Genomic DNA, 22,563 nt, shown 5'->3' on the forward strand with positions numbered 1-22,563 from the left:
CCTTCCTTCCTTCCTTCCTTCCTTCCTTCCTTCCTTTTCCTTCCTTCCTTCCTTCCTTCCTTCCTTCCTTCCTTCCTTCCTTCCTTCCTTCCTTCCTTCCTTCCTTCCTTCCTTCCTTCCTCCCTCCCTCCCTCCCTCCCTCCTTCCTTCCTTCCTTCCTTCCTTCCTTCCTTCCTTCCTTCCTTCCTTCCTCCCTCCCTCCCTCCCTCCCTCCCTCCCTCCCTCCCTCCCTCCCTCCCTCCCTCCCTCCTTCCTTCCTTCCTTCCTTCCTTCCTTCCTTCCTTCCTTCCTTCCTTCCTTCCTTCCTTCCTTCCTTCCTTCCTTCCTTCCTTCCTTCCTTCCATCGCCACACCTGATGATGCTCAGGTGTTACTCCTGGCTATGTGCTCAGAAATTGCTCCTGGGTTGGGAGACCATATGGGATGCTGGGGGATATAACCATGGTCCATCCTAAGTTAGTGCATGCAAGGCAAATGTCCTACCACTTGCGCCACTGCTTGGGCCCCTCTCCTTACTCTTTCTATGGAAAAAGCCTTTCGACAATGTAAGGACTGATACCAATACCATATGAACTATCATGAGTTTATACTCTCCTTCAGTCAACTCTTCAAATGATGTAGTCCAGCTGTCTTCTTGTCTGTAGTTTCATGAGACATCTTTAGTCAGAGTTTTTTGACTAGCCTCTTGATTCACAGAAACTGCAGTACTAAATACATAACATTTTCAGTTGTTGGGAATTAGGAGAAGTATGCTCTGCAGTAATAGATCACTAATGCAGAAGTATAAACGTTTTCAATGGAAAATTCTATCTGGTGGGAGCACGGAGGCCTAGGCTGAGTGGTTATAGGGAATGCATGAGTCTGAGAGCCTTATCAGTCATGTTTAAAATTTAGAAATAATTCCATCAGAAACACTTAAGCTCAAATATATATTTACATACAGGAATCAGTTGATGATGATCAACTAATAAGTTGATCAACTTGATTAGTTGAATTATGATATATTTGGCATGTAACAAGAAGGAGAAGAGACTGGCCGTCAGGTGAGAGATGATGACTCCAATTTAGCATGTTCAAGGATAGGAGAAAGGCAAAAGAAGGCTAAACTAAGACAATTGCAGAAGGGTGAATATGGGAGAATTTCTTAAAATATAAGGATATATTAAAAGAACCAATTTCCAGGACTACCTTCTACAAATGGGCTTCACTTTGCATTGTGAGAGAAAAAAACATGGACTTTTATGACAACCTGGTATTCACTTCAACATTATCTCCTACACACAGATACTTCCCTGTGCTAATAAAATGCAAACTTTACAAAGAGGTCTTGCAATTAGGAAATCTCTCTCTTAGGATTTAATTTTAAGTGTTTGAAGTGGTCCTTTATGGAATTCTGAGTTCAAGAACAAAAGGAAGATAATGAGTTTCTACCTTCTACTAACCAAAAGCTTCAGATGTGTTCACTGTATAAGTAAGATAATACGGTATTAGATTGAATTATAGTGGGCTGATTTATACTCCTATTAGAATATATATTAGACATGGTTTTGAAACATTGAAAGATTCAATCTATGACTAATACAGCCTAGACAGTGATAATTTTTACTTAAGTAGTACTCTTCTCCTTCAAAAATTTGAGTATCTTAGAAAAATAACACCTCTTTTATTTTGGAACTCCCAGAAAGGGATGTATGTGCAAATATTAAGACACAAATATATTAAATGGTGACATTTGTATTCAAATGAAGAGGGAAGAAACCATTTTATGTCTGTATATATACATACACACATTTTGTTGTATTATTTTTTACATACGGTATCATCCCTGCTACATTTCAAGATGTTTCTTTTGGAAAATGAGTCCTAATTAATTTATCAGAAAATTTATCAGAAAGCTGAAAAAAATTCAAGCGCTAAATCTTATTTTCAGAAGACAAATATCTGTGGACAGTAATAGTAATCAGGTTATTCATTTCTAATTTTGAAATTACTTTTAAAGAAACCAGTTCTTTTACCTTTAAGTGCTACATGAAATTTTTGAAGAAATGTTCATTATCATATGAATTGATACTGTAAATAATCATTGAATACTCAATGTAGTTAGAAGTCAATAAGATGAGTCTAACAAGTGGAACAATTCTTTTAAAATAAACGTGAAGTGTAAACTCCTCTATGAGGCAAGTAAGTGTTGCTGATTTTGGAAATCTATCTACAGAGAGGTCCCCAAAAGAAAACAAAACTGATGCAACAAATGACCCATTAATGAGGAATGAGTGAATGAGTGAAGAAACTATGAACACAGTCAGTCTCAATAATTTGGGGCTCGAACAAATTGGAAACAGTACTACAGATTTCAAGGGTATTTCTCCATTGTTAAGCACTCATAAATATTTACAACTGAAGAGTATTGAGGAAGATGTGAAAATTCTGATGTTGATGACAAGATAAAAATAACCCAAGTGTGAACTAAGTAAAGAAGCAGGAGTATATTTTAGGATCCTTAATGAAACTATTTTAGTGAAAGTACATTGCTATGGCTACCATTAAGAATACAGCTGCTCAGAATAATTGTGCTATGCAAAAATAATTTAATGAAACATTGTTTCTCAGAGACAATCAAAAGTCTGCTTCTGTCTCATAGTTCCGAGTGAAACTTTTGTGAAGGGTGCAAACGAAAGGACAAAGAGAAACCACCACCATTAGTGCCTGCACCAGAGCTATTTATTAGCATAACTTTTTCTTTTCTTTTTCCTTAAAGATTTCATAACAACTGAAGTATGTACAAAGTCTTACAGCATTTACACCATAAAAAGTTTCCTATTAGCTGATGAAATCTAAGGTAGTGCTGCTGAGAACTTGAGAACAAGACTACAGGAGCAATGGAGCAGACCACAGCACGTTCACCTCTCTGCTACCACACCACAAGAGTCAGCTGTTGGACAGCTAACAAAAACCACCTGGAAGACAAGTTAAGGGGCAAAGGGTTGGGGGGGACACACAAGTTGATATGCAGCACTAGACCAGGGGTAGAAAAGCTACGTGTTTCTACAGTTTCCTAGAGCTGTAACAAAGGTCCACAGCCTGAGAGAATAACATAGGCAAGACAACACAATTGCACTGCTCAGTTAGGGTTGGGTTACCAAAGGCATTCACTTCTGAATGGAGGCGCTACACTGATATGGCTGGTATTTCCATTTGTGTTCATGTCTTCAGAACTCAAACCTGCACAAGCCCCACTCCCCTCTCCCAAATAAAAGCCACAACAAAGGGAAAGGGGGTGGAGAATGGAGGAGAATTAGCATGGAATACTTGACCAAAACAAACAAACAAACAACTTTAAAAAAGACATTCAGTATAAGTTTTGGGGTGGGCATTCCTTCCAAAGATTAATAGTAGAAATTCCTTTATCAATCCAAATCAGAACATCAACAGAACCCCCAAGCACCCAACTTCCTAGATTGAATCAACTTCATTGTATCTGATTGTCTTTCCTCTGGATCAATATTACACAAGACACCAACATTTACACACTGAGTAGGACACAGAGCATAGCATTGCTGACCCAACCGTTATTTTAATAAGTGGCAAAGAATTTCACTATGTAAATGCTTATTGGCCAGCTCACCACTATCTTCCTTAGAAAGCCCCAATGTTTCTGTGTCAGGTCAGGTCAGGTCAGTTCCATCATTAACATTTTGTTAGGTAGCAGAGCCCATATATTCCCCCCCTCGAATCGTTTTGGTCTCACATGTAGGCAAATTGGCTTGTTATTTATTATTATTTTTTTTTAAAGATTCTGCTTTCAACTTAAAAGCCAGTTGATAAAACATTTTTTTAATTAAGACACAATAGCGTGGGATATAAAACACAAGAACCACATAAATATTGAAGAGTCGTATACCATATGTGTATGTATGTGTAAACAGTTTTTGCTTGAAGATCAAAGCCCTAATTAGATTCCGGCCTGAAACTGTAGGCAGATAGATAGATGTGTGTGTGTGTGTGTGTGTGTGTGTGAAGCCAGGCTCTGCAGAGATGGTCAGTCCGAGTGGAAGCCAGGTCGGGTCCCCATGTTGACAGGCATGCAACTTGAAAACATTGCACAACAAGCAACACAAAGAGAGTGGAGAAGCTCACGACACATCAGGGAGACCTCGCAACCTTTCATCACGAAGGTGGGTGCCCACAGAACCCCCTCGTCTACGTGCTGTCAACTCGTCCCTTACACATGGGACACCTTCTGGGACTCCCTCGCTTGCTTGATGCTATATAACCACTTAATGATCCTGGCATTCCTTTCGATGGCCGAGATGCCGTAGGGCACCCGGTCGTTGGCACTGTCCTCATTCCTAAGGTCACTGTTACTGTCCTGAGACTGTTCACAGTCGGAGCTGATCATGCTGGCGCTGCGAAAGTTGAGCGAGATGATGTCGGAGTTGGCCCTGGCGAAGTTCTCCATGCCCAGGTTGTCCAGCTCTTCGGGGTCCAGGCCGCAGTAGTTGAAAAACCTCTCCACGTCGGCATCCACTCGGAAATAACGATCGCTCAAGTCGGATTTGGACCTCTGCAGGGAAGGCCTGCGACTGACCCCACCGCTGCAAGGGGCTTCCACCACTGGAGGGTCGGCCTCTGGGGATTGGAGTGTGGTAGCCAGGGGGATCCCCTGGGGTTTGGGGGGCAAAGGGGGCGCCGAGCTACTGCAAGGGAGGGCTTTGAGGGCCTTGACGCTGCTGGTCACTTTGCGGATGTCCGAGGAGCTGTGCGACACGTGGAGGAAAGAGTCGGCCGAGGGTTCCAGCAGCCTCCTCCTGCTGCCCACGTCCACGCGCGACCCGCTGTCCTGCGTGGTTGGGTACACTTTGAGGGACTCGGCGAAGGAGTGTCGGTGCGGGTCGGGGCCAGGGTGTGGGGCCCAGTTGCGGGCCCCGCTGTGCTTGTTGTGTCCAGAGCCCGAGCTGGACCCCTCGGAGCTGTTGAGGATGTTCTTGAGGATCTCCAACTTGAGGGTCTCCCGCTGCACCACCCCGCTGTCGGTCTTGGCGTGGGGACCGAACACGCGCAGCGTGGGGCTGCCCAGGGCGCGCTTGGAGGCCGCGGGGCCCACGGGGGGCTTGGCCAGCACGGTGGAGGCGGGTTTGACGGGCTCCTGCTTGGCGTTGATGACCTCCTGGCTCTTCACGTATTTGGCCTTGTCCGCCTCTAACCTCTCCACGGCGCTCAGCCTCTTGGGGTTGGGCTCGGCCGCCTGGCGCCGAAAATAATCGGGGCCCTTGTTGAGGATGCGCAGGGGCACCGCCGAGGTGAAGGTACCCGCGGGGCTCACGGGCTTCACCATGCTACCTGTCTGGAGGGTCTCGGTGGGCATGGCGGGCGCTCGCTCCCCGGCAGCCGTGTTGGATGCGGTCGTGCGCGCCTCCCGATGATGCGCCCGACAGACACATGTAGAGGTACCCGGAGCACAAAGGGGAGCGGCGGACCGAGCTTGCAATCCGCGCGTCGTCAGCAGCAGCTGCAACAGCCACAGCAGCTGCAAGAGCCACAACAGCAGCAGCGCATTTCCCAGTTCTTGCAACGCCCTGGGGTGATTTTCATGCACTTTTCCTCCCAAGGGGTCCAGGCAGCCAGCCAGGCGCGCTTCTAGGGACACATAGAGATACCCGGAGCACAAAGGGGGGCGGCGGACCGAGCTTGCAATCCGCGCGTCGTCAGCAGCCGCTGCAACAGTAACTGCAGCAGTCACAGCCACAGCAGCAGCAGCAGCACCGCATCTCCCAGTTCTTGCAAAACCCTGGGGTGGCTTTCATGCACTTTTCTTCCCGCGTGGTCCAAGCCAGCCAGGAGCGCTTCTAGGGGGTGCGGGTGGGAAAAGAAAACCAAGGGGGTGCACAAATTCCTCCCGAGCTGGCTCCCAGGCCGCCACCTTCTCTTCTTTCTTTCTTCTCCCCGAAGGAGGTGGGAGTCTCCGCCAGGTCTTTGTTTGGGTGGCACCGGAGGCAGAGCTGAAACACAAAACAGCCAACCGCGGGTGAGGATGGGCGGGTGACATCACGGCGGGAGCAACCCAGAAAGCCCCCCAAGACCCTCCGCCCGGGCCCAGTTCCGTGAGCCCCCCCCCCCCACCATCACGCCCCGGAGGAACCCCGCACCTGGCTTCCGAACTCGCGCACCCCCTTTTTCCCTGCCACCAGGTATGGCTATTGGAGACAGAGTTCCTACGCGCGCGCGGGGATTCTTGGAGATGCCTCCCACCCCGGCCACGGGCGAGCCAGCGCCGCCTCCAGATAACGCACGCCCTGATGGCATCCCTGGGAGCAAAGCCCTGGGAGCACTGCGGGAGGGAGAACAGGCGCCTTCTTCTGCAAGGCTGGATGGAGGTTCCCAAGCTGCAAGGGATTTGCACCCCCAGAAATGCCTCTTTCTGCACTGAAGGCTACCACTTAGGTGAATGCCAGCGCCTCACTCTTGGGCAAAGAAGCCAAAACTTATTCCTGACTCCCAAGGTCTCCATCGCGCCACAAAGAAGGGCTTTTTCACATTTTTGTTAGTTACTGTATTTCTTTAGTTTGAGGTTTTATTTTTTTTTATATAGCTTTATGAATGTCCAGATATGTCCACACCCGGCGAATGAGCATCAGGAATTACTCCTGATGTCCCAGGGGGGAATTGGTGGGAAGCCAGGGATGGAACTAGGGTTTACTGCGTGCAAGACAAGCACCCGGCTATGCGTTGTAGTATCTATCTCCTGCCCCCTGAAATGTTCTTTTTAATGCTCGTAAAAGGAAAGACCATGGGCAAGAAGTGGGGTTAACGGTTGAGCACTCTTTTCCCACTATCCCCAGAATTCACCCTAGTAAATCACTCATCCAAACTCCCAATATACACCTATAAGGAGCCTTTCTACTTAATACATAGAACAAAAGCCTGTTCTTTGCCCCCAAATTCTTTGCCTTTCAGTAGACAGAATAATTGTGAACACACCACTATTCAAAAGTAATTGGTTCAAGACCTTTCCCTGCATCTTTGAATGAGAAATCTTTAGAGTAATGTAATCATCTAATAAACAACCAAGTCATATTACTATAAAACCATCTCATTGTAAGAAAATGAGGCATCTCTTTAATCACAAGCTGGGGGGGGGTGTGTGTGTGGCAAACTCAGATATTTTGTATTTCTAAATGTCATCTCTAAATGCAACTCATCCAGAGGCAGTTTGGGGAATCTGCAAAAGGATTTGTTCAGTAAAAATATTTTCCTATGCAAGCTTTGAGAAGCCCCAAGGTAATTCCGACATAATCATTTCCTTTAATTGTGTGGTTCTATTAAAACCACCTCCTCTCTGGAAGATTTAGTGAGCTTGTTTCCTTGAACATATTTGGAATGAAATGCCAGAAGGGGAGTGATGATTCTGCCACGGAGCCTGGGCATCTGCTCATACGCACGACCTTGCGGTGCCCATCACTGGCAAGATGAATGGGCATCCAGGTGGGAGGTGGCCATTCCCTCTTCACTGACAGGGCCAGAGCAGGCAATAGAAACCAGGTTCAGAGGCAGCCCTGCTGGATCACAGCAAAGGCTGGAGAGAAGAAAGCTTCCAGAGGAGGCTACATTTCTCCTAAACAGAAGAAACATTCTAGGATTTCTTCTGGACTGGGATAGATCCAGAGAGGACAGTTGACAGCAGGTTTGGGGTTAGAGGGAGTAATAGAACTGAAATCTGTGGTCATCAGCTTTGTGTCTGAAGACCACAACCAGCCTCCAGCCAGCAAGTCTTTGGCCCAGCAAGCAGTTGGAGATGAAATCCATACTCTTTTCCCTATGGCTTTTTCTCCTCTACAGGTAGGCAGAGGATTTCCACCATTCCTTTCAAATCAGGTGGCTCTCATGAACTAAGAATGTATGAGCTGTTTCATATCTTAGAATGAATCGAGTTATTTTCAATTACAAAAGACACAGGGGAATGGAAGCACAGGACGTCACTGTTCCGTGGCTCCTTCATTTCCCATTCTTAGAGCATGTTCTTGAATCTTATAGTGATCAGATCACAGTCCCTGGCATTCCTTGCTGGCCTCTGTGACACCATCTCTTCTATTAGATCATAATGGAAGTAGAAGTGTGAGTGTCCATCACTATAGACAGCCTTCCAGCATGTTCATCTGTCTGGTGGGCAGGTGGGTTCCTTTGGAGTATTAAATAAAAATTGAACTGTCAGCTCACAAGACCAGTGACAGCAGTGTATTTTCTAGGAAATAACTTCCAGAAGAAATTCACTGTTTTCCTTTTACATTGTTTTCTAAAATTATTTTTATTTTAAAAAGATCTTGGGCCACACACACTGGTGTTCAGGGCTTACTCCTGGCTCTGCACTGAGGAGTTATTCCTGGCTGGGAGTGGGGAGACCATATGCTATGCTGGCAATTAAAAGGGCATTGGACAGGGCCGGAGAGACAGCATGGAGGTAAGGTGTTTGCTTTGCATGCAGAAGGTCGGTGGTTCGAATCCCGGTATCCCATATGGTCCCTTGAGCCTGCCAGGAGCGATTTCTGAGTGTAGAGCCAGGAGTAACCCCTGAGCGTTGCCGGGTGTGACCCAACCCCCCCCCAAAAAAAGTGCATTGGATACATGTAAGGCAATTGCCTTACACCCTCTGTGCTGTCTATCTTTCTAGCCTCTCATATGGCACTTTCTTCCTGGAAACAAAGATATGAAACTGGATATAAAGACAGTCTCTTACTACCACTTCTCACACTGCTTCCCTGAACCCCCACCACCTTTTAGAAGTCCTGACTTGACAAAAAACAAAACAAAACAAAAACAAAAAACAGTGAATACATTAGGTAAGCAGAGAAAGCCTGGCTAGAAAATAGTAATTACTTGCCACCACTTTACACATGATTTCTTTTTTGTTTCTAAGCCTTCCTTAACTTCTGGCATCTCACTTCCTTAATAATAGACAACATATTGTTTAGAGATAACCATAATCAAATAAAGTTTTAATTTGTTCTCTGGGGGGGGCGTAGGGGCAAGATCATCCATTGTATTGGAAGACCAACCCAAAGTAATGGTTGGGTGTTAGAAGATTAATAGAGAAAAAGGTTGGATATTACTAGTTTTTGGCCTGTTTAACCAACAAACAAAGCCTACTTTAAATATAATGAAAACTATGGTGGTAAGTAAGACCCTTGGAAACTTAAAGCTACATCCTAATATCAGAAATGTGATTGCTTAAACTGGGTTCAGGATATTATGTAGACACTACCTGGCTATGGGCCCTTGATACCCAGAGAGTTCCCTGAGGTATAGCTGCCACTGATGGGTACAGGCCAGGGGCTTCTACCTTCTCTTTATCTTCTTTCAAAAAAATTGTGCTTCTTGGCACAATCATCCAGGGTTGACAAAGAGAGAGAACTGAAGTCTGAGGGAAAGAGATATTTTCATTCACCAACCATTTCAAGAACCTTCAACTTCACTTACACTCCACTTGGAATAATACAAGGGTTTTGAAGAAAAAGAAATCTTAGTGGTGCTGAGGCTTCAAGACCCTCTGAATCAATCTAGACTTAATAAGCTTAACCTGGTGTGGGACAAAGTTTGAAGGGAGAAGAGTGCCCTGGTTCTTGCCTCTAGCTTAGATGATGTGTGTAAGTCCTGAACTGTGTGGGAAGACTCATGAAGCAAAACACTTGCTGTGTGTGTGTGTGTGTGTGTGTGTGAGAGAGAGAGAGAGAGAGAGAGAGAGAGAGAGAGAGAGAGAGAGAGAGAGAGAGAGAGAGAGAAAGGAGGCAGTGACAAAGAGAATTTGCCTCTCTCACTCACTTTGAAGATATTTCTCAAACCTGGCTATTGTACATCCCTGAAAGATAAATTTAGAGTGAGGTCCCACATGTAACATGCTCCACTGTTCACAGGTCCCAGGATATGCCTTGAAATTGGGTGCAATCTTTGGTAGTGGGGGGGGGAAAGTAATGGGCCTCTACTCTTTGAGTCAGCAACAAGTGAGCACAGAAGAGCACAGAGGTAAGAAACAAGCTTTCTTTTCTCTTAAGTAATAGTTTGGATCAATTTACCTAGAAATAGTAATTCCAGAGTACTTAAAGTTTTTAAAACCAAAGTGGTTTAAATAATAACTTCAGATATGCAGCTATATGGAGTGCCAGTTAGGTAAAGAACAGGGCCTGCAAATGAAAATAAAGCCTTGTGAAGACCCAGTATGCTGGGTTTAAGGAGATTTGCAATTTCAGAGGAAATTAGGAATAAAAGAACCAACCCAATGAACACCCTCTATTCTGGGCCATATACGAAGCCAGAAAGTCTCTTTTATTGTGACCATTAAGCAAGTTCTTGTCCCTCAGCTCAGGATTGTTCTGGTGGCTTGCTTATGACACAGTCAATCCTGACCTCCTTCTAAAATGCCTTCCCCAGGGTTTTAAAATCCACTGTCATAAAACTTCATGCCATGCAGTGCTCATAAATAAAAACAAAATGATAGTTCATGCAATTTCATCTTCATATTTTATGTAGGAAAGAATGTGAGGATGTTTGGATTGAACACAGTCCCAGCTCACACTGTGAGGTTTCTTAAGTATGGAGAATCAATGATGACTCACAAGTGTTGTAATAAGAAGAATAAGAAAATAGACAATCGTTTAAAGAGGGATTCCTGACATGCATGATTATGAGTCACTTCACATCTTAATTTCTTGATCTTATGAATGTGTCAAATTTAGTGAACTTGAGAATGTTTCCAGTAAAAGCCTTTTTTGGAGGCAAACAACAAAAGAAACAAGTTCCCTCTGAGGTTAATAGTTCTAGAAAACTGGATTCAGCCAGCTTCCTAACAGGTCAGATCACAAACATTTTTATTCATAAACATATACCTGTGCTACTGATGTTAATACTGATGTGGCAGAACAATCACAAAGGACCTTCTTCTTGGTGGTCAACTGAAGGAAAGGTAAGAAGGGATAGGACTGCAGTACATGTGGGAAGAATGAGGTCTTCAGCAACAGAATTGTTCTCTAAGCATTCACAAAACTTAAGACACAAGGGATTGGGCAGACACTATAGAGATCAAGGGAAATATGCTTCGCATGTGCTGGATAGTGGCACAATCTTTGGAACTGAAAGTCACCCCGTCCCTTACACCTGCACCATCAATTGTGTCCTTAGTGGTCTCTGAGCACTATAGGGATGACTCTTGTATTTTGACCAGTTTCTTCAGATTAGCTGGGAGTGGACCTTGGGCATCTTGGTTGTTGCTTGGTTGTACTTTACTTTCACTTCAAAGATACCAATATATATTATAAGAGCCCGAGATGGACAGTGGAAACAAATTTACAGGGGGGAGAGGAACAGAGGGATTGTGATTATGCAAAAAGTAATGTATGAGTACTAAAGAGTAATGAAGCAGGGACACTACAATAGTGGCAGGGTCAGCCTTATAATTATTTTGTTTGTTTATTTATGGCCATACCAGGCAGCATTTTGGGGATTCTCCTGGTTCTGAGTAATTACTCTTGGCAGGCATAGAGGACTATATGGGATGCCTAGGATTGAACCCTGGTCAGCTGTGCTACTGTGCTAGCACTCTGACCCAAAATTGTAATTTTAAGAAATGACAAAACTTGGGGTCAGGGAGATAGTATAGCTGATAGAGCACTTGCCATGCATGTGGCTGACTTGAGTTCAATTTCCGGCATCCCATGTTTCCCTGTCTTTGTTTGTTTGTTTGTTTGTTTGTTTTTGGGCCTCACCTGGTAATGCTCAGAGGTTATTCCCGGCTATGCACTTAGAAATTGCTCTTGGCTTGGGGGGAACCATATGGGACACCAGGATCCATTCTAGGTCAGCTGCGTGCAAGGCAAATGCCTTTCTACAGCACCATCTCTCTGGCAACACCCCCCCCCTTTTTTTTTTTTGATGTTTCCCTGTCTTAAGTGCAGAGCCAGGAGCAAACCCTGAGTACCTATCACCAGGTGTGATCCAAACATCATCATCAACAACAACAATAATAACAACAACAACAAACTAAGCCACAGTGAGGCTTAGGATGATAAGGGAACAATAGTGGCTGCAAGAGCTGACAGGGCAATGTGGGAAGGGAGATAGCAGTCTCTGAACAGTCATCTTTCAAGTCCTGCCTAAATTTAAAAGCCTGAGTTTCTTTGGACAACTTATTACAGATTCTATGGCCCAGATTTCCTATCTCTTAAATGGGATAATAATTTTACCTGACTCTGTAGGGATGTGACTAAGTCTTATAATGGCACAAAGACTTCTTGCATTAGTCTTTTGAGAAGGAGTATTTCTGGGGTTGGCGAGAAGGGTAAATGATTTCAATAGATGCTTTAGAAATGCCATAGATTAGATTCCGAGACCTACTGAATGAATCAACTCTTGGTTGATTGCTGAGAAGTGGCCCATGTGGAAGTATACAATGTGGTCTAGACCCTCTATCCTTTCTCAATGATCTCCAGGCTTGAGCAAAACTAAACAATTGTTCCTACTCCCCTCGCCCCCCCAAAAACATTCTGCAGCTGTATACAATTGAACATTGGCTCATCCCTCCGAGATAAATTTTAACAAACCAGGTTTTAGGAAACTTGTCATTTTCTTAATGTGCTGCATAGTTAGCAATATTATGGTTATCACAAAAATTACACTGAGAGCAAAATGTACTTATGAATCTTATGAACAACATTAGCTCTGCTAGTTAAGGGAAGTAGTCCCATTTCATCTGGAAAATGGTACATCTCTCCTATTTAATTAAGATGCCATATTTTTCAACTCTTTTTTCCCCTTTTCAATTTAAAGTTACTTTTTTATTAACTTCTTTCATACTCTGAAAATAACTTATAAAAAATAAAACTCCACAGGGGCCAGAGTGATAGCACAGTGATAGAGTGTTTGCCTTGCAGGTGGCCAATCCAGGTGGACCTGGTTTGACCTCCAGTATCGCATATGGTCCCCCAAGCCAGGAGTGATTTCTGAGCACATAGCCAGGAGTAACTCCTGAGTATCACTGAATGTGGCCCAAAAACCAAAATAAATAAGTAAATAAATAAATAAACCTCCACCAAAATAAAGGAGACAAAAGTAGAAAAAGTAAACAGTGCAATATAACAAATGCATGTATCAAAAAAGACAATTCGCACACACTGAATGAAGAAGAAACCAATAAATTAGAACATTAAGTAAAACTAGAACCACTAAGTTAAAATCATCACCTTTTTAAGATCTGCATTATTTCAACTCAGTAATTGGAAATGTGGTAAGCCTCCTCTGTTATCATCCAAATAATACCTCACTTTCTTTAACTCTGATTGGCAGTTTTAAGCTGTAAATGAAAGAATTTCCCCAACGACGCTGTCACTTGGTATATTCTTGGAAAGCACGGGCTTTCACCAGTACACTTAATCCATTGATTCCACTACCCTAGTCATTTTTGGCTTTTTTGTTGTTGTTGGTTACAGTCAACCTCCAAATGCTAGTTAAAACAAAATTCCTTGTTTAAGGTTGTCATTATGTTTGGTAAACCTGCTTTTTCAGCAACCCCTTTAACATCTTTTGAATATTAATTCCATACAACCAGAGGAGAGGAAATGATTTTGTGGATGGGTATCAAGAAACCATGTCTACCCAGGGCTGTTTCCAAACACTGGTGGAGCTGAACAAGCCTTCACCAGGTTTTGGTGCCAATGGACAATTATGTGCAGCTACATCACTATGTCCTCCAGGTGGCGCTGTAAACTGAACAGTCTGGAGGGAAAAGAAAGGTACAACTTTTTTCTTTAATTATTTTTCTATTTAGTCCCCATGAAACTTCAACATTATTTATGACTGCAAACATGTTTTCAACACAATCCCTTCAACTTTGTCTATTTCCCTCCACCAAGAACCTTCCCCATTCCTTCTATTTGTGTATTGTTACCAACAATTCATGATGCCAGATGGGCAAAATAGAAAGCAAGGAGACCAGTTAATCTTAAGAGAACTGTGTCAGGTCGGTCTCAAGTCTTTGTTTAGGGCAGTTATGTAGGGAAGTGACCAAATTTGCCTCTTCTCATCCCAAACAAGAGGTGGATGGCTACAGAGGTGAAGGACGTGATGAGCTAGGAGAAGTGTCTAAGAAATTTGAAGGCAGAATCGACTGGGCTTTCCAGTCACAGAACACAAACAAGTGGAAGCTGAGTTCACATGAAAGGGTGGGTTTCTTCACCCACATACACTTGGGAAAGGGTGATCTGTGTACTTGGGGAAAGAGAATCTGGGTTATACTGAATGGAACTTCTCTCAATGTCTCAATCTCATCTGAGTTGCCACAAGCCATCCCATCCCAACCCACCTGCAAGCCAGTAGCCTGTTACTGAGAAGAAACCAAACATATTTCTTGGCAGGAAGGGGGTGCTATCCCCAAAGAATCTAAATGAGAAGCAGTTCTGAAATCTACCATGCCCAGATGGTCCAGATTACAGGTGGCAGTGCCAGAAACTTTGTCATTTCCTCTACACATTTATATACCCTCTTGGGGCCTACCTTCAGAAATGAGGATAAAAATGGTGCCTTAAAAGGAGCAGAAGAGGATCAGTAAGAAATGAGTGGGTGAGGACAAGCAGGCACAGGCCTGAACTGGAAGAGGAAGAAGATTGTAACCCTGCCCCCACTTCCTGTTTCCCTAACCTCTTCTTTTAGTATGTAAACGTTCACCTGGATGGTCAGACTTGCCCTTACCTGGGATAGGGTGGGCTATTTTAAATAAAAAAAAATAAATAAAAGGTCTGCCTTTGGGGAGAAAAAAGGAACAGCAAAAGGCAGAGGGTCAGAAGTGAAGCAGCTGGGAAAGAAAACAGATAGCAGAAAGACAAAAGGCAGACGATTTGGTAAAACGATTTGGTGAAAATGACTACTTGTAAATTATTTCTCTGCTGCTACCCTTTTTGATCATACCAATTGGCCGAAGACACACCATGCCGAGGGAGGCCTCACTCAACACGTGGACTTTATGCTTTATTTTTATATTTTTGATCAACAGAAGATAATTTAAATTGGATGAAAGACTCAAATTTTGATGCCTTGGACCAGGGCCTGTAGCTGATCTGAAGGCTTTACATTACTGAAGATCAAGAGGTTATGGGTCTGGTTTGTGATTTTCTACAAGAGAATATAGTAGGATTAACCTTTAGGACACAGCTAAAAAGGAAACGCCCACTTCCTGTTTTTTCGCAAGTGAATTCAGGCCATAAACTGAAAAGGCCCTTTAAGTTTTCTGTTTGATGTCTGTCAACTGGTTGCTCCCTTCTCAGTTCAAGGCCTGGTTGGTTCAGGGGTTAACAACTCTGATACACCCTGAGATTGACCTTGGGAAAGTTAGTCCAACTTGGTATAATTTAGTTACGAGACTCTGGTAATTGTAATTATGACATTTCATGGGACTGTAGTGAGAATTCCATGAAATGACACATTGAACATGCTCAGTGTGGAAGCTGGCACCCTATTTGTTCAGTACGTGTAAACTATTATTAAATGTCACCCCCCCCCTTGTGCTCACAACTTGGTATTGATACTCACCATCATTAGATTTCAAGCTTTAGAGTTTGTGAATGACCGTTTGTCTTAAAATGATTCTATTACTTTCCAGTGATAGCATGTTGTACTATTTCTGTCAAAGTAGATTGACTGTGCTGTTTCTGTCTGAAGGTCACTCACATGACCCCATTTTCATTAGAGTTACTAAAAAATATGTGGTTTCAAATTTCAAAGCAAACAGTTGGGTAGTGAAACAGGCTGGAGTAAATAATAAAACCACTATTAAAAATGAAGTCAAACCTAAAGTTGTGGGGGTGAGGAATAGCAGGGCTAATTTCAGATTCCTCAAGGTCAGTCTGCAGCATTGTTTAGAAAACTCATTCACAGACATCAGTTTTATTTGTAAGCAAATCTATTATAAAATAAAATATTCATGGAATGCTCATCAAGATGTCTTCCTCCTACTTTAGACCATTAAATGAAATAGAAATAACTCTTGCCTGATTTCACATTCTTCTTTGATCTAAGTTTTAGTAGCGTTGCTATAAGAGAATCATGACACTGTCTATGAACACGGGGGTGTCTCACCTTTCCTCCAAGATTACAGAAGACAATGGTATGCTTAGCTAATGCTAAGAAAATTATTTGGAGAGACTTGCTGCTGGATAAAAATAACCACAAGTAATTAAAAGTATGGCTACAAGAATCCTTAATGAAAATCCAATAGGTTGTCTGCCTTATTCAAACAAAAATAACATGATTTGATTTTGGATCACTTTTTCCTGTCCGAAGAGAGCCTTATATAATCTTGGCTAAACTCTAAATACATGTGGAGGCTTAAGGAGGCACTGTTTCCTATTTTACAGTCTGATCCATTCCCATCACATTCCCATTTCATTTTAGAAAACTTCCTAGTCAATGTGCATCTGAAGTAGTGAGTTCCTCTATTCAGTAAACGATGGAACAGATTCACTGATTATGAACTTATTATATTACTATGCTTTATTCAGGGCACTCATGGAATCACGCTGGGATCTTATCTATACTAGTAATGACTCCCCACCCCCTTAAGAGACAGTCTGACTCCCCTTTCTATAAGCAAGAAGGTAAGAATTGTAAGTGGCCAAGGGAGACCCAGGCCAGGATCAGGAATGAAGAGCCTCCGGAGACCCTGTGTCCAGTTCTCCAGCAACATCAATTTTCGACATTGCCCTTCGAATATTTCTCTTTCCATTTCCCTTCTGTTGTGTAAACCTGAGTATATGGCAGCTGTGGTATCTATGCACAATATGAAATACTAGGACAGAAAAATAAACAACATTTTGGAAAATATTTTTTCATTTCTAGTAAATAGCCTTGGGGCAAAGAATAATATTTACTCTGAAAGAAATATTAAAATGTGCTAAAATAAAACTGAGAAAAAGCTACATTTGGAGGGAGAAATGAAAAAGCAGCATTTAGTTTGTTTCTGAGACATTCCCAGCTGTGTTAGGGTGGGGGTACGAGTGGGGGTCATTCCTGGCTGGGCCCAGAGTTGCTCCTCAGAAGTACTCAGTGGATCATTAGTGCCAGTCATCAAACCTGGGCTCCTGCATGCAAAACACACATTTACCATCTTTGAACGTCTCCCTGTCAATACAGCAGAATTTGATGAGAGGATGAGGAGTGGATCAAGTTTTCTAGAAATGTATTAAGTAAATAGCTATATAAATTATGTCCTAAAACAGTTATATTGTTGAATCAAATACAAGATATATATGTGTCCACTGATAATAGTTCATAACTGAAACTTAGACAATATAAAAATAAATGTTTTCTTAATATGATACCTTTTAAAATGTACTTGTCATTGACTATTTCCTTTTTTTTTTTTTTGGTTTTTAGGCCACTCCCAGCGGTGCTCAGGGGTTACTCCTGGCTGTCTGCTCAGAAATAGCTCCTGGCAGGCACGGGGGACCATATGGGACACCGGGATTCGAACCAACCACCTTTGGTCCTGGATCGGCTGCTTGCAAGGCAAACACCGCTGTGCTATCTCTCCGGGCCCCATTGACTATTTCTTAATAAAGACATAGAAATAAACAATATTTTCTATAGATTTAAATAAAAAAATTCAGTCCAGCCAATATTATTAAAGCAAGTACAATTTGGTAGTGATTGTGGTGGTGGTGGTGGGTGGTTGGGTGCTCAGGGCTGACTCCTGATTACTCAGAAATCACTTCATATGGAGCCCAGGATGAATCACTGTCAGCTATGTGTAAGGCAAGCATTCTGCCCTCTGAACTACTCCAGTCCCTCTGAAGCCTGTGATATTATCTCCACTTTACAGATAAAAGAAACCGAAGTAACAAAACACAGGAATGTTGCTTGAGCTATTCAGCTTCTTAGTAGCTAGAGTTCCACACCAGGTCCATACAGCTAGCCTGGGTTGACTATATCACCATGTTTCACTGATATTCTAACTCTTAAGAAGATACACTGTATTAAAAAAACTATATTTAAGTAATATGCTCCAGAGACCCACACAAGTTATATATTAGCTCTTAAATTCTACTTTTGAAGCCATTGACTTCTTAGTAGAGGCAGTCCCCAGATAGTTGAGGAGGAAATGAAATCTCAAACTTTTTTGTTAAATCAAATAACCATGCTCTTTGCTCTCAGCTTAAATGCACAGTCGGAAAAGATAACATGCTTAAAAGCTAGGTGTCATTAATTTTTAATTTTCTTTTCATACTATTATCTGAAAATCTTTAAAAAATAGCTGGGCTTTGATGCAAATAATGAGATATAACAGAGAACAAGCACCATAATACTGGATTAACTCCATTTTGCTACACAGAATATTTGAATGTTTGAAAAAAAAAAGCAGTAGCCAAATGCTTTTAATTCTCTTATTAAGAATCCCAACCCCAGGGGTAGAGCAGTGGCCAAGTGGTAGGGCATTTGCCTTGCACACACTAACCTAGGACAGACCAAGTTAGATTCCCTGGTGTCCTATATAGTCCGCCAAGCCAGGAGCGATTTCTGAGTGCATAACTAGAAGTAACCCCTGATTGTCACTGAAAATAAAGCAAAAAAATGGATCCCAATTCCAGTCATGCACATAGTAGTCACTCCCTAAAATGTCCATTAAATTGAATTGAAATGTTCAGCTCTCAATAGAAAGTATAGATGTTATTTTATAACATAAAAGCTCAATGGTGATATGAGATTAAAAACTTGAGACAAGCTGGGGTCCGGTGTGTTGCTTAGTGGTACAACACTTGCAGGGGATGTGTAGTGAGTGCCCTGTTCAGTTCCTGGCATCGCAAACTCAATAGACAAAAACTGGGAAGTGAAATTTGGAACGTACTATATACAAGTGCAATGCTCCAAGTGCCTCTATGATTGGAGAGCATGGTTCAACAGCACACAAATGCGCAGACACTGTTTATTCACAAATTAATGAACTCATTAGCACTAATTGTGCTTACGGTGCACACAGATACGGTACAAAGCAAATCAATACAGAGTAGGCTTTTCGAGCAAAATCCAGAAACTCCACTTCCAGAGAATAAAATACCGTTGATTTAATTGATCAAGAATTATTTGAAATCTTTTAAAAAGCTATTAGGATAGCAGTTATTAGGACTAGAACTAGCCCTTTGCTTCAAGTATATTTAGAAGGACATACATTGGGGTGGGTTAATTTTTTTTTTCATTTTGAAGGTATCAGTCTGAACTGTGAAATTTTAAAATATTTTTTTATTTTATAAAATAAGTAAATCTATAGATAAGTAAGCAAGTCTATAGGTACCTATTTGTAGCACATTTAAAAAATTTTATTTTGGTTTTTGGGTCACACCTGGCAGCACTCAGGAATTACTCCTGGCTCTACGCTGAGAAATCGCTCCTGGCAGGCTCGGGAGACCATATGGGATGGTGGGATTCGAACCATCATCCTTCTGCATGCAAGGCAATCGCCCTACCTCCATGCTATCTCTCTGGCCCTTAATTTTAATTTTTAGCATTAAGCACAGCTTACACAAATCATTTTTAAAGCTGGATGATTACAAGGAAGGCTGCATCAGAGTTTGCACTTAAAATATGATTTTGAGGTCTCAGAAACAGAAAACCCAGGAATGACTAATAACTTCACCCCAGCTTCCAGGTCCATTTCAGCTCTGCCTTTGAGCTCACTGAACAGAAGCAGCAGGGAGAAGGCCAGTCTTTGGTTTCCCAGGCCTTGCGCTGCTTTTGTCTGAAAAAGGCTCATTATTAGGGTGGGGGCCAGAGTGTGAGAGCTAAGTCTGAAGTCACATGTCAACTTCTACATCTGTCCTCGCCTGTCACTTGGATATCCATCACTCTTTGGACATCTCTTTACATTTTGTTCTCTGCTTCCAGTCCTTGCTCAGGGTCTTTCAAGTCAAAGGACCTCTAGTGCCCTGGACAGTTTATCTTGACTTTTCAGTTCGAGTTTCATCCTTCCTTTCTGGCATTGCTTAGAATTAAGTCTCAGTGAAAAATAACTCTCTTCCTTACCCAAGGACAACTCAGCAAAATGTCTTCTCTCATGCTCCCCAACATGGATCACATAGAGGTAGACAATGGAGCCTCTCTCCTTATAGATGTTCAGTTTGGGGTGCATTTGAACTTCAAAGTAAAGAAAATGAAAGCTAAAATGTTCCACAAAGCTTTCTATACTTGCCCAAATCCCTATTCCTGCTGGCAAAAAAAGAAGAGTTAGAATGCAAGAGGATGTGAAAGGTTCATAATCAGGTCAATTTAAGAGATGCTGATAATTTAAAAATGATGTACTTCTCCAGACAATGCAAATCTTCAGTTAGATTTGCCTGTTTATTTATTTAATTTAATTTTTTGACTAACCCCAAACACTGTCATTTTTCCAATGTATTACTCCAAGATTGCACGTCAAAACAATATGTATGTCCCTTTATTTTAGTTAGCTGCAAGCTTTTATCTGTATACCAAAGAAAAAAGTCTTGTCCAAAATGTAAAAAAGCTGGTTTTTAAAGTTACCTCTTAGTCCCCTTCTTCATCCTCCTAACAAAGCTAGCATTTTATTTATTTATTTATTTATTTATTTATTTATTTATTTATTTATTTATTTATTTATTTATTTATTTATTCATTTATTTATTTATTTTGGGTTTTGGGTCACACCTGGTGACGCTTAGGGGTTACTCCTGGCTATGCACTTAGAAATTGCTCCTGGCTTGAGGGACCATATGGGAGGCCAGGGATCAAACCGAGGTCTATACTGAATCAGCCTCATGAAAGGCAAATGTCTTACTGATTCACTACTGCTCAGGCCCCTGAATCTTGCATTTTTATGAGGTTTGGTTGGAGAAACATAAAGTTTTCTAATATTTTTAAAATAAAAAATGCTTGCTTGCTAATATGTTAATATTACATGCTTTAAGATGTAATATTTTTGTTTTGTTTTTGAGCTATAAACTAGTAGTACTCAGGATTTAATCCTGGCTCTGTACTCAGGAATTACCCCTAACAGGGCTTGGGGGATTAGATGTGGTACAGGTAATTGAAACCAGGTTGGATTCAAGTAAGGCAAATGCCCAATTTGCTGTACTATCTTTTGGCCCCCAAGACCTGAAATGTTTTTTTGTTTGTTCTTTGGCTACACTCAGCTTACACCTGGCAGGCTCAGAGAACCACATGAGGTGCTGAGGATCAAACAGGTTGGCAAGTGCAAGGAGATTGCTCTACCTGCTATACTACCCCTAAGACCTAAGATTTTGAACTTTACCAATTACTTCAATCAAAGAAGGGAACTACAGTAGCAAATATTTTTCCTTTTATTTAAACACCATGATTACAAAGTTGTTCATGATTGAGTTTCAGTCTTACAATGTACAACACTTTTCACCATTGCATATTTCCCTCTACCAATGTCCCTAGTTTCCCTCCATCTTCCCCCTACCTGCCTCTAGGCAGACATTTAACTTCCCCCTCTCACTCTTCCTTTATTTTTCCTTATAGACACTGTGGTTTGCACTTCTGTTAATGAAGGGATATCGTGCATATCATGTTATTTCCATCCAAAACAGTTATTGTCTAGAGTGATCAGTTCTAATTATCATTCTCATAGCGATCCTTTCTTTGCCCTAACTGCACTGGTCTATTATTTGTGGTAGGAAACCATTTTTCAGTGACTTTTCTCTATCATACTTTACACTGGATAGGATTGACCTTACTATTTATCAGTTTAGTACAGCCGATTTGATTTGTCTGTGGTACCATTTAGTAGATGAGGAAATGGAGACTTAGTTTTTGCACAAGGAACTTGCTGTTAATATCAAGTCTGTCTGTGTACTAAACTGTGGCCTGACAGAAACATGATAAACATGATGTTCTGAGGAGTGGAGGGGTTAGACTGGCACATCAGCCAGCAAAAACAGAAAGATTTTAAGTTAGTGACCTCCTTTCCACCCCCCCCTAACATCTGATGCCAGGCTCCAGGATGCTTCCATGACAAAACCTCCTTTCTGAGGTAGTGGCAAAACCTGTGAATCCACTGTAGGGAAAAACTGTAGTTAGCATTGCTTGCTATGCCAAAGGGATCCAACAGCAAGGGGCAAGGAGGCAGAGAAATTTCTGAACACTGTGTAAGAAGGCACTCATAAAATTAAAAAAAATAGGCTCAATAAATCCAATTTGTTTCAGTGACAATAAAAGCAATTTAGTAAGATTCTCAGAGGGACTTTCAAAATTCCACTACCAAGTTCATAGTGGAAATTATCATTGTAATATCTTGCTTAGGAAATGAGTTTAGTTTTAACAACAGAAATATATCAATGTAGTCATCACCTAATTAGATACCATTCAACTTCTTCACCAGGAAGCCTGAGCCTACCTCTGGCTTGACCAAAAAGGTCATGAATCTTCAGGCAAAAATGAATCACTAAATATCAGAAAGACAATTTTTTATAAATCTCCTGCCCTGAGAAATGTAGACCCCTACAGGAAGCCAGGTGAGTCGATAAAGAAGGCCAGACAATGAGAAGCAGGAAGGAAGCAC

The 22,563-nt window shown here is 42.0% G+C and overlaps 2 protein-coding genes across 2 annotated transcripts in view; one reads left to right on the top strand and one right to left on the bottom strand.

The window, feature by feature from the left end:
• NSMAF (neutral sphingomyelinase activation associated factor) overlaps nucleotides 1-22,563 on the top strand; it is a 1,015,053-nt gene that overhangs the window by 441,759 nt on the left and 550,731 nt on the right. The gene's annotated exons all lie outside the window — the stretch shown is intronic.
• On the bottom strand, nucleotides 2,703-5,631 carry FAM110B (family with sequence similarity 110 member B). The gene has a single exon (XM_049781958.1). It carries the CDS (start codon nucleotides 5,362-5,364, stop codon nucleotides 4,222-4,224), a length of 1,143 nt encoding a protein of 380 aa, XP_049637915.1. The 5' UTR covers nucleotides 5,365-5,631; the 3' UTR covers nucleotides 2,703-4,221.

The sequence above is a fragment of the Suncus etruscus genome, chromosome 10 (genome assembly GCF_024139225.1).
Source record: "Suncus etruscus isolate mSunEtr1 chromosome 10, mSunEtr1.pri.cur, whole genome shotgun sequence".
In the NCBI taxonomy this organism is placed as follows: Eukaryota; Metazoa; Chordata; class Mammalia; order Eulipotyphla; family Soricidae; genus Suncus; species Suncus etruscus.

Excerpts from the sequence above, each read along its gene's own strand:
- FAM110B (XM_049781958.1), bottom strand. The coding sequence starts at position 5,364 with ATGCCCACCGAGACCCTCCAGACAGGTAGCATGGTGAAGCCCGTGAGC.